Genomic DNA, 16,119 nt, shown 5'->3' on the forward strand with positions numbered 1-16,119 from the left:
ATTGTCAGATCCTCCCCTGCTCCTTCCCCGTGCTGTGCCGACGCCACACTGGGGGCTCCTCCCGCAGGGAGCCTCTGCACAGACACAGCTGGGACGTGCTGACAGCTGCCCTGTCCCATCGATCCCACCACGCCCTCAAGCAAACGGGGGCCTGCATCTCGGCTCCAGCGGCTCCCGCACCCTGCTCGCTGCTAATGCAGCTAGACTTGATCCTCTTTTGTCTTGTCCTCCCCCAAGGGGCTTTTCTCATGCCACAGCCTGGGCCTGGCACAGCTCCCAGACCCAGCACCCTGTGCGGCCATACGCCCTCCAAACGCCCTGCTTCTGGTCGGCCACTTCCCTCCACCGCTCCTGCCTCGCCTCCCTTCCCCTGACCCAGCCCAGCCTCTCCTCACTGAGCCACTGCTTCCCACCCTGAGCCCAGTGCCCAGGCGATCTTAAATCGTACTTTGAGATGCAGGGAGGGACTCCCAGTGGCGCGTGTCTGGAGGCAGGGCGATGGACGGAGCTCTCCCTGCTGCCTTGGCTTCTGAGTGACCCGTCAACTCCTGAGGCAGGGCTGGGCCACGGCACCCCGAGCCCCCGGGCAGGGAAGCACCACCCTCCCTCCATGACGGTCGATAGACACCGAAGGCTGTGCCGTGCGGGCTCCCCATCACCGCCGGTCATCCTTGGCGGCAGGCTCTAGGCAGGGCTTCCCACCCGGCCTAGCGGAGGGGCAGCAATGGGGACCCTTGCACAGTTGCTCCCCATGCCATAGCTGTGCTGGGGACAGCAGGGTGCTTCTCTAGGGCTGGCTGGCGCCATCCCCGCCCCAGCGCACTCGGTTCGTCCATCCATTTTCTCTCCACAGTGGTTCCCAGCGGAGGGTCCGAACACAGGACAGGGGCCCAGCTCTGCACGGTTCCCTCATCCTCACGGCTTCCCAGCAAGGAGGAAAACAATCCGCAGCAGACACAGTCGACGGCGCTGGAAGAAAGAGCAGCTCTGGACGATACGCACAGCCTGTCTACAAGCACCAAGGCCGAGAGCTGGCGCCTCGGGCAAAGAGAGTATTCAAGCCCAGCCCAGAGAGGGGGCAGGGACAGCTTTCAGCTGAGCACCTGTTGCAAAGGGAGCTGCTGGCGTGGCTTGCGGTGGGGTTCTGACCCCTGGCGCTGCGTGGAAGGCAGGAGGGCCAGCACTGGCAGAATCCCCCTCATTACCCAAACAGCGAGCGGCTCCCCGATTGCCCAATGACGATGAGCGGCGGTCCCATCCCAGGGAACGCCCCAGAGGGCAGCGCTCAGCCAGTCTCCTCTTTCGGCTGCTGCCAGCTGTGAAGCACCGAGTCCAGAAATCGAGGCGCGCTGCCGAGGCCAGTGCTGGAGTGAATTTCCCGGAGCCCTCCAACTGTCAGAGCTGTCAGCCGAAGGATGCCCTGCTCCCAAGCGGGCGGTGTGGGAACAAGGGGGATCCGGCGGGTGGGGGCATGGTGAGGTACCCTGTGGCCAGGCTGCCAGGGGGGTGGTTTTTGCCGATTAGCCCGTGGCTTAGTACGCTGCGCCAGCGGCTAAGGGGGGCAAGCACCGGGCAAGGAGAGCAGCAGCAGCCGAGGGAGGAAGCCAGGCTCTCCGGGGCTCTCGCTTTGGTCAAAGTCACCCTGACCTCACTCCAGTCGTTGTCCAATGCCCTGGCCCAGGAGGCAGCGGCAGGGAGCAGCAGCAGGTCCCAGGCCCTGGGCTGTGCCTGCTGCGCACAGAAAGATCCGCCTTCGCCTTGAGACGCTTCATAGGTTTCTTTGCATTTAGTGTTCTGGAGTGTGACAGCCCCTGCCTGGAGTAGGACAGACAGACGTTAGCTCCTGGAGGGCCCGGCCCTATCTCCAGCGGGGCGCCAGCGTTGGCGATTGGAGCGTGCAGACGACACGTTTCTCTGCCCCCCTTGATCTGCTGAGAGGCCCAGTAATCCCCAGCAATTTGTCCCCTTTCAGCTCAATCCCCCCTCCTAAAATCCCAGCTACAGGCCTATGGTCCCACCCCTCACCCGAGGGGCATTTCCGCCTTTGCAGCGGAGCTGCATTTACAGAGAGCTGGAGCAGTCCAGCTAAAACATACCCTGCGTGAACATGCTATAAATGAAACCAAGGCGCCTCCCACCCAAAGGTGGGAGAGTTTTTATTCCCAACGAGACTTGTCAGAAGCAATACGAACGGCACCGACGCACGCTCCCAGGTAGGGCTGCAGCTCTTACGAAATCCTTTTTACTACTCACACACCAAACGTTCACAGACGTTTTATAACGTGAACTCCCTTTTCCTGGCCACCAGGGAGCAGAAACAATGCCATAGGATTTACGTGGCCAGTGATGTGGTGCAAACACTAGTCATTAGGCCACAAACAAGCCATCGGCTAAAAGTGGCTCACAGCAAATCTTTACGGAACATCTGAGAACAGCAAACAAACGAATGAAACTCACGCCCTGACCCTGGCACAAAGTGTTCACTACAGCTCATTTGACTCCCTGACACCAGCCTACACCAGCCCCAGCCTCCCATGGCCCGTCACACAAAACCATAGAAATCAAGAACATCTCCTCCCTCCCAGCTCCTGCTCCGCCCTCCGCTGGCCCAAGACCATTCTCTACAGCACACGCGCCTCAGGAGTGAGACCGCGGGCACAGCGAGCGCCTTGTAGCAGGATGGGAATCCCGTGAGTACTGGGCAAGGCCCACAGGTGCTTTGCCCCCCCCCCCCCGAACCGCACGACGTGCCGTAGCGCTCAGCGACAGAACACATGGGAGGTGGAGATGTGGCAGTCACCAGGGTGGGTCTCCAGTCCCCAGTGGTTTGGGTGCCGGGGGGGGGGGGGGGGGGTGTAGGAGAGCAGCAACCATCACTAGGCCAACGTCTGAGATTCTCCTTGCCCTCAGACCCAACATATCTGGGCAGCCCCCAGGGTTGTCCGCTTAGTTACAGGAAACACGGGATGTTGAGGCAGCATGTCGGGGGACAGCCTGGAGCTCCCGCACCCCTGCCTTCTCACACCCCTCCCATCTTGAAGGACCCCTCCCCCACATTTCTGAGCAATTTTTTGTAGGTCAAACAAACCTGGGAACAAAAATTAATTAAAATCACAGAAGCCACAGCGGCTGTAATTATTCCCTAATTAAAGGCTTGTTTAAGAGAAGTTACCCACTCACTGTGATGTTCTGTTAGATATGCGTGTGTTGTGTGTGTGTTTGTTTGTGTGTGTGTGTGGGGGGGGGGGGGGAGAGACGGGTGCACAGAGGAAAGTCCTGTCACCAAGAACACACAGCTAGTGGTGTTAGATATGCACAAGGGGGGTCCCGGGCCCTGGCCAGACAGCAATGGGAGGGGAGCCCCCGGCCCCCCCAAGGCCCAACTGCAGCCCTATCTTCCTAACCCTGCATTTCTAACGTGCTCTTCACGACAGAATCCCATGCCCACGGACACAGGAGTACCCTGCAGGTTACCGAGGCCTGTCCACGCGGGCATGAGTGTGGCTGATGCACAGCTCCATGGACACATCTGCAGAGCCAAGGCGACTGGTCTCCTCCTGGTCAGGGGCATTCCCTGGGGAGGGGGTGCTCGCCCACCAGACAGCGAGCGCTGAAGGAGGTGGACTTGCTCGGGGGAGGCCGTACCGTGGCACCCTTGGTCTGGTGGGAGATGGCAGTGGGTGGATAAAGGGCTTGACTGGCTGTTCTGCTGCAGCAACTCCTGAAGCCAGACACGAGTCCCTAGGGACTCGGGCAGACGCAGTCTGAAAGAAACCTCTAGCTGGAATCCAGAAGTGCGGCTACAGGGCACCAGTGGCACCCCCTGACTCAGCAGCCCTGCTCCCCGTGCGGATGCAAAGTTGCACCTGCTGGTGCAAGTGGCAAACCTGAGTGCTTTGCCCGCCACAGCCAATGCATGCACCAGGATCCGACTGACTCACTCACCCCCCACACAACGGGGCATCGCGCCCTGAGTGTGGAGTCCTTGCTACTGCGATGCTGAAGCCAGACAGCACAGAGCTTCCTTTCAGCAGCAGGCGGAGCGTGCAGCTCTGCCTGCTAGAAAACCCATCTCCTAACGCACACATCAGCTGGAGCAGCGTGCAGGTTCACGAGTCACAGACGGGCAGACTTTGACCCCCTAATGCCATAGTAAGAGTCAATGCTCAAAGAATAGCTGCAAATTAAACAGCACGATCTTCCCGGTGTTCTGGGAAGCACTGAAGGGTATCGGCACACTGCACTTGCAACAAGGAAATATCTGGTTTGAACATTTTGACCAGATTTGGCAATGAATCAATATTCCTCAGTCACTGGCTATTTGGTTTCTGCTGTCTTCACGCAGATCTCTCTAAAAATACCTGTCTTGCATTGGATTTCTGGCTAATGAGATGGATTAACGAGGCTGCTGGGAATTGGGAAGGGCACTGGGTGCACTGGATATGGAGTCAGTGAATAGACAGTCTTGCACTGGTCCAGCAGTCACTGGGCATGTTAGTACAGCATGTACATTTGGGGCAATGGGAGAAGGGTGAGGGGTAGATCTGGATCAGGGGCAGTTTGACCGTACATGCATTCATTTGAGAGAGAGAGAAAAGGCTGCCCTGTTGGAAACAGGCAGCAACACGGAACTGGCTGATTCGGCTGAGCGAGATTTCTGTGCCATCTGGAAGGGAAATACCATGAGTCTAATCCATGGCACTGGGTTTTGATACCTCCACCTCAGAATGAACATAGCAGGCAGAGGGAATGGAAATGAAAAAATAGAACTCGCCCTTTATGAATCTCACAGAAGGTTCAGCTTGTCTGGTTCTTGTGTTTGTTAGACCCATCTGCTCCCCACTGACTCAAACCTCATTGAGTCATTTATGTGAGAGGGCCTGAAACCCAGGACAGATGCTTAGAAAACTACTATGGTGAGTGCCATAGAAATGCCTATAGGAAGACAAACCTGCTAAGGCATATATAAAATACATAAGGTGTGCGTGCAAATCTGACATCATTTACTTTGCTATGAACAGAGTTGTGTGCTAAAATAGAGGAGTGGTAAATCAGATGCTCCTATTGACTTTTCCCTTAATAAAAGAACAAGGGAGTTATTCAATTAAATTGAAAGGCAACAAAAAACAGGTAGAAAAATAAATGTTCAAACTTGGCACAATTAGTCTGTGGAACTCATTGCCCCAAGATATCAAGAGGCCAAGATCTTAGCAGGATTCAAAGAAAGGGACTGGCATTTTAGATGGACAGCAAGAACACCCACAGTTATACTAGGCAAGACTAAAAAAGATACGGGCTATAAACCTGCATTTTTCAGGGCACAAACCAACCACTCAGTACCTGGGTCAAGAAGAAACGTCCCCACAGGACAGCAGGTTCCTGCAGCCGGTGCTGGGCTTGCGGGACACGGGTCTGGGCGTCCCTCCGTCCCATTACAATGACTTGGCCAGTCGGATGCAACTTCTGGCCAAGACTGAATAGTCCAACTCCTGCTGGCTTGGCCAGCGGGGACCAGCTCAGCCAGCAAGGGCAGACCCTGGCCCAGACCTGCGCTGTGCAGCTCCCACTGGTGCAGCAGGGGAGGAGACTCCCCGCTGAGACCTAATCAGGGCAGCTCAGGCAGGGGTAGGCAACGCTAGGCTCCTGACCAAGACCCAGAGGAGCCAGCTGCAGTCTCAGCTGTGGTTAGATGCATGAGACACACATGGCCCAGCTGCACCAGACGAGAACTCGGCTGGCTGAGAAAGCTGCCCTAGCTGCATGTACATGTCAGCGAGCTGAGCAACTGCCTTTGTTTTGAATGCTGGGAGAATTCACTTGCCTGTTACATTGTCTGCAGTCTGAACTGTCTGCAGAGGCTTCCCAAGACCCCCCACCCCATGGCACCCTAGCATAGGTGCTCTGAGCCACACCGCTGCAAGAGGGGCTTCATTTCTCACCGAGGGGCAGCAGGCTGGCCGTTGGGGTATCCCAACACTCCGTGGAGCAGCTTCCTCCACTCCCAGCCCCCTTGTGCTGGATCAGCACGGCCCCCAGGTGAGGAGCGCGGCACTATCCAAGGTAAGGACACGGGCCTATGCGGTTAATTACATCAGCGCTGCACGTCTCTGGACTCTGGCTGTCAATATGAAATCTCCGATTAGCTTCCCTGGCTGTATGGGCAGAGGAAGGGGAGGTAATCATGTTGCTGAGGTTACAGAGCTCACCAAACAAGTCACTTAATTGCTCCACTTTGAGAGAGTAAAATCAATGCAGCGTTTTATGCTTTAGTGAGCGCCGCACTTACGTTTTGGCACATAGGCAAACTACAAAAAAAATATCTAATAAAACCAGGAAGTGTCATTTAATTGTTTTAGCTGAGCTCATTTAGCAGTTTTACTGTTCGGGTGAGATCTCCGCATTGATCGGACACAAACCCAGACCTCCGGCCAGCAGCTCAGCCACTCTTCCTGCACCGTCAATTCCCATTCCTCACCCAGCACACGGCTGGCACCTCCTGGTCAGTGAGTGCCCCTCACCTTCCTCAGAGAGAGATGGCGGTGCTCAGTTACGAACGGGAGTCTGGGTCACTCCCTGTCACAGAGCAGCCGGTTCACGGCCAAGGAGGCCAGCCAGCGCCAGTATCCGAAGGCGGGAGAGGCCAGTTACCTTGGTCTTTAATCCCAATGCATTGCACCACATCCACTGAGAACTGTCGCGTCTGGCCCAGCACTCTGCCCCGGGGGCTCGCTGCACAGTCAAGGCATCGCAGAGCATTTCCCAGCCCACGGGCAGCGCAGGAGGTGGCCCAGGGATAAAGGAGTGGGGGGGAGCAGCGAAGTGCTGTGGGCAGAGGGCGATGAAGCAGAGATGGGCAGGGCCCAGCAGGGAGGATGAAGAACTGAAACCAGACCAGGCACTGAACACCCTTCCCCCCCCCCCCAGTGTTATTAAGGCACTGACGCCCTGTCAGAGGGGGATGCACATCAGTGCATGACACAGCTTGCGGGTGCAGAGGCTTCCTTTGCTGGTTTTGTGCCATGGCAAACGTCGGTTTGTGCCCAAAGCAGCCAACTGAAGGGCTCTGCAGGCCCCTGCTGGGAAGGGTGCCCGCCATGCCCTCCCTCCAGGAGCCCCACTTGGCAATTCCCTCCTGGCACTGCAGCCCCGCCCGTGGAAGAGAACATGGTGCAGGGAAGCACCAGCAAGCCAGACATCCTGGTGGCTCAGCCCACACCTGGCCGAGTCCCAAGGAGGGGCTCCAGGCCACATCCACGGCCTGCCCACTTCTCTGCACACACTGGGCTGGGGTGGAAACCCAGCCTGGGTCTGTGGGTGCCCGACAGGGGCCAGTGCGAGAGCCGTCTCCATCCTGCTGGGCCAAGCTCATCGCCAGGAGCCTCCGGCACCTCCAGAGCTCTCCAGCCTGCACGCGGGGCAGCCAGTCTCCTCTCAGGGGTTCCTCCGGCAGGGAGCGGTGCTCTTTCAGAGCTCTAGCGCCAGGAGCCTCCGTCTCTGCAGCTGCGGCCTCTGCCGAGGAGTGGCAGCCTCTACGTTCCCGTTTCACAGCTGGGCAGACTGGGCCCCGGCTCTGCCTGGCACCTCCCGGGACCACGCCTAATGCAGAGCTCCAGCTGGCTGAGGCATTGTCTGCCGGGGGAAGTGGCAGAAAGCCAGGTGCTCAGACAACAGGCTGGGATAACGCCCCAGGTTGGGAGGGGACGGGCCAGCGGCCACAGCAGGACTTTCACCACTTGGATTTCAGTCACCCTCGAACTCTGCAAGTGCAGCTGCTGCTGCGCTGCCCTGGCCCAGCCCCTTGCACCCTGACCTGAAACAGCTTTAAACCCCCATTGGAGAGATGAGGAAACTGAGGCATGGAGCAGGGACGGGTCTGGTTTCCAGGGGTGCTGCACACCCAGCACTAGGAACGGCAGGTGCTCAGCCCCTCTGGCAATCAGACCAAGGACCTGCCCACGTCATGCCCACAGGCAACAGCAGAGTCAGCTCCTGGCGCCCAGCCCCCTGCTCTTCCCACACTGCCTCTGGGCCCAAGACGCAGAGTCCCAGCATGGCTACACGAGGACGGGAAGCTGCTGCTCCTCAGGGATTGGAAAGGAGTTTTCCGTTTCCCTGAAGCCTGGCCTTTTCCGGGCTCCGGGCCAGCAGGCACTGCGAGAGGAGCTCAGGAAAGCCATACGGGAGGCCAGGCTCTCAGCAGGTGTTTGGCAGCCCCAGAGCAGTTGGAACGATGTGAAATTATTCACTGTGCCAAGGGGAATCCTGAAAACCGCGAGAAATGGCAGGAGGGTTAACCTCCCCTCCCCGCCCCCAGCAGCACTGGCCTGGGAACTCAGGGGAACCACGCAACAGAAACACCATCCCGCCAGCCCCCCGCCGGGAACCGACCCTGCAGGAGGGCACGTTAGGATAAACCAGCGTGTTTACCGCTGTGGGACACACCCAAGACTACCTGTATGGCTCGGAGGATGTCACATGGGCTGCAGATGTGCGTTGACTGGGCCCCGAGCAGCCCACGGGCCGCATGTCGAGAACCACTGGAAGACGCTCAGTGAGATCGCTGGCCCATCCCCCAGTGTGCCTCCCATACCCAGCCCCCACTTGGCGGGAGCCCAGCTGAACTGAATTCCCTGCGTCTCCATCACTGGAGGCTGCCATGCGCACAGGAAGCGTTTCCCCACACGGCTCCTCGCTCTCAGGGATCGTCCGGCCTGCCTGGGCCCGGATGGGGGACGCCACGAGCGACCAAGGCTCAGAGCAAGGGGCGCACACAAACGAGGCTGTGCGGTCCACGCACTCCCCGTCAGGGACCCCGCCTGCGACCTCCGGGCACCCGCTATGTCAGAGGTAAACGCTTCTCACGCTAAGGGAGGGGAGACGCCGAGTGCGCATGGAAGAACGGGAGCTCCAGGGGCCAGAGGGCTCCTTCCGGCCAGGCCAGCCAGCACTAACATGCGGCCAGGCCGACAGGACGCTGGACTGGTGCGGCCCGGCTGGCTGGAGTGGCGCTAGGAAGGGAGCGCGCCACCCATCCCTTGAGCGGGGAACTCAGCTCACTCTCCCAAGGAGAGACTCGCCGGGCAGAACTGCTGGCGTGAGCACATCTCGCTGCCCTGTGGAGTCCGAGTCCTTCCCGGGAACCCCTGCATGGCAGGGAACGCCGGTGCCTGCAGACCCCCCCCCCCAAGCACACCACTCCCAGGGCACAAGGCGATGTTCTAGACACCCCTTGGACAACAGCCTCCCGGTACCGCACGAGGCCGCAGGCTCACACGCCTGCTTATTTTCAGACCCTTTCTGATTTGAGAAAGTGCACTGCCAAGCCGAGAGAGCAGGGAGCACATGGCACTTACGTGGGCTGAATGTGGCTGCTCTGAGTCTCCCCTCTTCCTCTCCAGGCTCTGGGCGAGGGAACGGGCTTGGATACATGAGCAAGCACAAAAGAAGAGACAGAGGAGAGCGCGCCAGCCGGGCCCCCTGCTCGCTGCCAGGCTGCCTCACCTCAGCAGCTGCCTCTGGAGCAGCCCTGCTTTGTAAGTAGGCCAGCCCGGCAGTCTCAGCAGCACAGGGCAGCGCTGCAGGAATAATCTGGAGGGAGGCGTGGGGAGGAGGGACTGTTGCAGCGGGAGGTGGGGAGAGCTGGATTCTCTGTGAGGACCAGGAAGAAGAGACTATTTAACAGAGATTTAAAGGCAGCTCCTGCTCTATTTATAGCTCGCGCCGGATGTTCCACTTTCCCCAGCGTTACAGCCTCGGCAGGTCAGCATCTGCCCCTTAGCATGGGGCAGCGCTAGCATTAAACCCCCTGAAGGCAGGTGCTGGGAGGAGAGTCCGTTCAGACGCCTGCTGGCCTCCCTCCTTTCTATGCTCATCTGCTTCACAGCTGGACAGAAAGCTACGAACCGTGACGGGAGCCCCGCGTCCCCAGGGCCCCATCACCCGGGGTTCGGGAGTCACTCGGACAGGTGCCCATCTCACCCAGACACAGAAGGAGATGCGCACCCACACCGGAGAGGAGCATGGACTGCTGGTTCTTAGGAACACAGGCCATAGGACTGCCAGGGGCCTGCTGAGCCACTGACTCCAGCCCCCAGCTACTTCAGACACCCCCGTCCTAGAATCCCTCTCATACGCTTACCAAGCTCCAGCTTCCAACGAGGCAGGTTCTTTGCCCCCCACCATCCCTACTGAGAGGCTGGTCCAGAGCTTCACTCCTTAGAAGCTGCCTTATCTCCAGCCTAAACAGATTCATGGCCAGTTTAGATCCACTTGTTCTTGTGCCAACACTGTCCTCTAGCTTCCACTGCTCTGCTCCCTCCCTGGGGTTTTCCCCCTCATCTATTTATAGAGAGCAGCCAGATCCCCTCCCAGCCCGCGGTTTGGTGGGACAAACAATGAGTGGAGACTAAAAGAGCTTGGCTTAAGACAGGCTCGTCACTGTCCTGATCTCAGCAGCCTGCTCCAGTCTGAATTCATCTGTCTTGAACGTGGGTGACCAGAACTGTACATGCTGTTCCAGAGGAGGTCTCACCAGTGCTTTAATACGTCCCTATCATTACAGGAAATACATCCTGATATCATACTTACTTTTTACTTGACCTGGGCCCCATTTTTCTTATGCTGCTGAGCATCATTCATTTCCTGCAGTGTTAGAGCTGGGCGGGAAACTGTTTTCTCATCTCGAGAAGAGTTTTATTTTAAAAATATCCTGTTCTGTATCAGGATGAAAGAGACCTTTTGAACTTTTCACTAAAGGAGATCAAGATCCCGGAATAGCTAATACCTATTGTGTGCATCTCTCGTGCTTCTCAGTTTGACCATCCTGGACCTCAAATCGTGCCCTATGAAGAGGTCATTAAAACTGGCCCTGTTCCCCACAAAAATTGACCTTTTCAACAAATCTGCATTTTCTAATGAAAAACAATGCCAAAAAATTCCTAGCCAGCTGTACGCTGTCTATCACCCCTGGAACTGATCTTCTAGCCTCAGAATGGGAGGGGGTGTGGCAGCACTCATCTTGTGCTCCAGAATCTCAGCTTTCTTTCTCAACAAAAGACCACATCTCCAGCCCTCAAGGTTGTGAAGAAACCCTTCAGAACGTAGCCCAAGCATGAACTGATGCAGCAGTGTCTGCCTGAATCTGCAGAGAGTGTCTGGAACAACAGCTCTGAGTGGGACCTGCCCCATTCACCTCAATGGGGCAGTAAGTCAGATGCCCCATGTAAGCGTCAGCACACCAATGAATTGTTTCACTGCTTTCAAAACAGGTAAGGAAGGAGAGGATCCTATTATACAGCTCTATCTACACAAATGATGGTGGGTGACAGCTGGTTTTGGCACCGTAAGCAAAAGGCACTTGGAAAACTGCACCACTTATCCTTTCCCCCCACCCAGCCCATGTGATCATACTTTAAATGTCAACACACTCTACGAAGATAGGCATCTCATTCCGGCACCACAAATGGGTGGAACTTGGAAGAATACCAACAACTCCCTGCCCCCATTCGACACCTCACCCATGCCCGATATCTCAAGGACGCTTCTTTCTATTAGTGGCTTACTGGTGGGAGCGGTGCGTGGGAACGGAGCAGTCTGCACGCCCGCCGAGGCGCTGCGAAGGCTGCTTTCAGCCACCTCGCCCCCCTAGACAACAAGTAGTGCAGGGAGCGCTTTCCTGCTGCACGGCTCATTAGCAGATGCTGAGATCACAGGCACACCCACACGGGCTGTGCAAAGCCTTCGTCCGCACACGTAGGCCACTGGCACGAGAGCCAGAGACAAGATTGCAGGGGTTTAACTTCAGTGACCCCCTGCGCTGCCCCTCGCTTACTCTGCAAATGACAACGAAAGCGACTCACTGTGTAGCAGGTACAGGACACCACTGGCAGAGTGACCGCCCAACTGAACTGCAGGGGTCTGTGAGGGCCTCCGACCAGACAGGAGAAGGGGTGTGCAGCCGCACACACGCCGTTAGTGTCTGACACACAGCAACTGCTTCCTATCTTCCTGCCACGGCATTTTACAAGACAGCCCTTGATGTAAATTCAAATCTCGCCCCCTCTCCCTCTGTCTTCCTGGAGATGCCTGGACTATCCCTGAAGATTTGATTTATTAGAGATCTCAGATATTTGTACACTTCTTTGATTTCAGAAAGCAGACGATGGGAGATATTGCGCCTTTTGTCGAGCCAATAAGAAAAGCCGATTCTAGGACAGCTATGGAGCAGATTACGGGTCGTGGGACTGAGAGGCCAGAGGCAGTTGAGAGGTCACCACCTGGTGACCTATTAGTGAACAGACCATAAAAGTTGTGACGGTCCCTTCACCTCAGCAACAGTTTGTCAACTTAGCTGGGAAAGTCAAGTTTTCTGGCTGTCTGTGGCCCCAGCCCCCCCACATGGCCAGCCCTGGGATCGTTCCTAAAGATTAAAGCAATCAGGCAGTTGGGTTATTGCTCATGTAGGTCACAGCTGGAAAGAGACACCAGCACAATGGGACTTTCCTTATCCTCCAACAGCAAGCAATGAGTTAGCCCCAGGCGGCCCTGTTCAGCACGTCTTCCGGATGCAAACCCCCCCCTCCAGTCGAGCAACAGACTGATCAATTATTAGCACAAAAACCAACCGCAGCAGCAGGCTTGCATGGCCAGAGAGCAGTTCTGCGATTCCACGGACAGTGTCGGGGACATGCTAGACAGGTCTTACAAAGAAAACCCAAATGCTGCTGTGTCCTGGGCAGAGGCCCCTCTCCCCAAAGAATAAACCAATTCCCCACCTTCCTACCTCAATGACAGCCCCCGAGGGTCTCTGGGGCAGGGGACATGCCCTCTGCAGGAGGGGAAAAAGCAAGAAGTGGTTGGGGAGAGGGGAGAGCAGGACAGGGAGCACAAGGGAAAGTTACAGACTGCAGACCAGTCTGGAGCAGAAGCTGGGGCGGGGCAGGGCAGGGCAGGACAGGGCAGGGGGAGCTAGCGATGATCTAGTGACCCCTACAGAGTGTCCCGGCCGGCATGCCCCAGCTATGGCCAGTGCCCAACTCCTCATGCTCCAACATTGGCCTGAGGAGCACAGCCCAAACCCAGCCCCCCGGCTACCCAAAGCTGCATCCCTGACTACTGGTAGGGCGCTCAGTCCCTGGGGCTCACTCAGGCCAGGTCCTAGGAGGTGCTGCTTAGACCCAGGGGAAGTCAAGGGGAGCAGCAGCAGCTGCTCAGCACCCTAAGAACGGGGCCTGAGCCTGTCTCCTTTGGGAAGGGGCCCCACTGCATTGCTCTAGCAGTCCTTGCCTGGGGGAGGGGGAGCCAAGAGTGGCTGGGGGCCGGGCTGGATCCCTGGCAGGGGTCACCCTCGCCCCTCCCACGCTCGGGGGGGGGGGGCTGAGCCCCGCGTGGAACAAGGAGCGCTGGGCGAAGGGAGGCTCCCACGCAGGGCCACGAGTGGCAATTCCCCCCCACCCCCACGAGCCAGCAGCCCGCCCAGGTGGGGGGTGGGATGGGGGGCTGGGTTCCCCAGGCTCAGCCCAGCACACGCGGGGCCCCAGTACAACGCCCGGCCATACGGGGCTCTCCGCCCGCGGCCCCTCCGCCAGCCCCGCGGCCGGTCCATACAGCTCCGGAGGCGAGCCCCGGCGCCCAGCGGGGGTCGGGATCCAGCCCTCACCCAGCTCCGGGGGCTGCACGGACCCGGCTTCCCACGGCCACGGCCGGCGAGCTCGGCGGTGCACGGAGCAGCAGGGCCAGAGGCGCCCCGGGCTCGCCCCTGTCTGCAGCGACCCACGGCAGCTGCGGGCGGCCGCCTGGCGCCCGGGGCCCGGACATGGAGGGGCGGCCGGCGGCGCTCCGGGCGCTAGTGCAGGGATGGACCGGACCGGACCGGACCGGACCGCTCCTCCCGCCGCCTCGGGGCCGGGCAGGGGGCGCCTCCGGAGCGGCCTGGCCGGGAGCCTCCGGCGCCGGCTCGGGGACCCAGGGGCTGCTCCCGTCGGGCCGGGCAGGGGGCCCACGGCCACGGGGATGGCCGGGCTCCGGCCGCGGGCTGGGCTGGGCCCCGATTCCCCCACCTCCCCCCGGTTCGGTCCCGGCCCCGGCCCCGGTCCCGGCGCGGGTCCCACCTGTACCACTCCAGCCCGCGCTCGTAGTGCCGGTCGAAGAAGTGCGGCTCGCTGCCCAGGGCGCGCACCTCGGGGTGCGCCCGGATGAACTCCAGCACGGCGCGGGTGCCGCCCTTCTTCACCCCGACCAGCAGGGCCTGCGGCAGCCGCTTGCTGCCCAGCCGGGGCGGGCCGGGGCCGGGGCCGGATCCGGGGCCAGGTCCGGGGCCGCCCAGCCGCGCCTCCTGGCCCGCGCCCCGGGGCCCGCTGCCGGCCGAGCCCCCCGGCGCGCCGGGCTCCGAGTCCCGCCCGCAGGCGCCGGCCCGGGCCGCCTGCAGAAGTTTCTTGGCGCCGGCGCTGCGGGCCGGGGGCCGCGGCGCGCGGGGCCGGGGCCGGGGCCGCAGCAGCGGATCAGGCTGTAGCAGAGGCAGGTGCCGGACAGCGACAGCGTGAAGATGAAGAGGAAGCGGCGCGACAGCAGCCGGGGGGACGGTGCCAGGGCCCGGCCGCTCAGCGCCCTACACGCCATGGCTCCATGGGGCCGGGCCGGGGGGCGCGGCGGGGCGCGGCCGGGGGCGCATGGGGCTCGGGGCGAAGGCAGGCTCCGTGCCCGGCTTCCCGCGCCGGCTGCCCGGGCATGGCCCGCTGCTAGGCGGAGGGGCGGCCCGGGGGGCTCCGCTGGCTGCTGCTGCTGTCGCTGCGGCTATCGCGGCTGTCCCGGCCCCGGCCCGCGGGCGCCGCCCCGAGCGCCGGCTCCGCACCCCCCATGGCCGGCTCCTGCCGCCCGCACATCCGCGGCGGGGGGCGAGTCCGGCTCCGGGGCGCCGCGGCCGGATCCAGCGTCCTCCCTCCCCGGGAAATGCCGGGGCAGCGCCGGTGCGGCTGCTTTTTAAGGGGCCGCCTGACGTCAGCGCCGCCCAGAGCCCCCGCGAACCGGAGCCGCCCGGAGCCGGCTCCCGACACCCGGAGCCTGCCCACCAAACCCCTGGCCCCCCCTGCCCGCAGCGCCTCCACCCCGAACCCCAGCCCCAGCCCTGAGCCCCCATCTCCTCCTGCAGCCAGAGCCCGCACCCCCGCCCCTGCCCCCGGAGCCTCCACCCCAAACCGCCCCGTTCTCCAGCCCCCCCCCCCCGGCCCCGAGCCCGCCCCCCAACTCCTCCCGCCCCCTGAGCCCCACCCCAACCTCTCCCCAGACCCACCGCCAGCCTCCAGCCCTTTCTCCGCCTCCCCCAGTCCCCTCCTGCTCTTCTCAGCTGCTGCCCCAGCCAGGTGGCCCTGCTCCACACAAGCTGCTGGTGGCCCCTGGAGAGGAGAGGTCAGGTGCAGACCCTCTGAAATTGCCGCTCCCTTCCCCGGGCACTCCCAGATGCCTCTCTTCGGCCCCCGACTCCTCTGGGAGCACACCCACACCCCCTGGGAGCAAGTGGGGCGCAGCAGCCGCTGACCTAGGTGGCTGTTTGTGCAGGCCAGGAGGTGCCTGGTGGGTTAGTGTGGTTTTGGGGTGTGTCTGAGCGTCAGTGCATCCAGGGGCTGTGCACCGGGCCTGGCCTGTCAGGTACACAGGGTGTCTGGGGTCTGTCTGTGCTGTAATGCGAGCCCAGGCAGGGGTGGTAGAACTGGAGGAAGCAGGCCCTGGGTTTGTTAACCTGGGGCTCCAGCATCCACACTGCATTAGACTACACTGGGCTGAAGTTAGGATGTAGTTAGGAAGGCTGAATGTAACCTCCCATGTTCCAGACTTCCTGGTGCCCTCCCACATGTGGTGGCTCTAGACCTCTCTTCACCTGTAGTGTGGGAAAACGTGGCTGTCCACCAAACCTGACTGTCCAGAGGACAAAGAAAGTTGGCCCTTGTCCACATGCTTGCTGACCCCCTCAGAGAATTCTAGTAGATTGGTGAGGCATGATTTCCCTTTACAAAAACCATGTTGACTCTTCCCCAACAAATCGTGTTCATCTGTGTCTGATAATTCTGTTTTTTATTATAGTTTCAACCAATTTGTCTGGTACTGAAGCTAGACTTACCAGTCTGT

General features: G+C 60.1%; 1 protein-coding gene across 1 annotated transcript in view; it reads right to left on the bottom strand.

Annotated features, from left to right (window-relative positions):
• Positions 1-14,790, bottom strand: part of HS3ST2 (heparan sulfate-glucosamine 3-sulfotransferase 2) — a 33,821-nt gene extending 19,031 nt beyond the window's left edge. The window contains 2 exon segments of the mRNA XM_067534262.1: positions 14,109-14,460; positions 14,463-14,790. Of these exon segments, the coding sequence (XP_067390363.1) occupies positions 14,109-14,460; positions 14,463-14,616 (506 nt within the window). The 5' untranslated portion in view covers positions 14,617-14,790.
• Positions 14,791-16,119: the final 1,329 nt, after the last annotated feature.

Source organism: Emydura macquarii, unplaced genomic scaffold (assembly GCF_026122565.2).
Source record: "Emydura macquarii macquarii isolate MOO-44397 ecotype Brisbane River unplaced genomic scaffold, CSIRO-AGI_Emac_v2 contig_3390, whole genome shotgun sequence".
NCBI lineage: Eukaryota > Metazoa > Chordata > Testudines > Chelidae > Emydura > Emydura macquarii.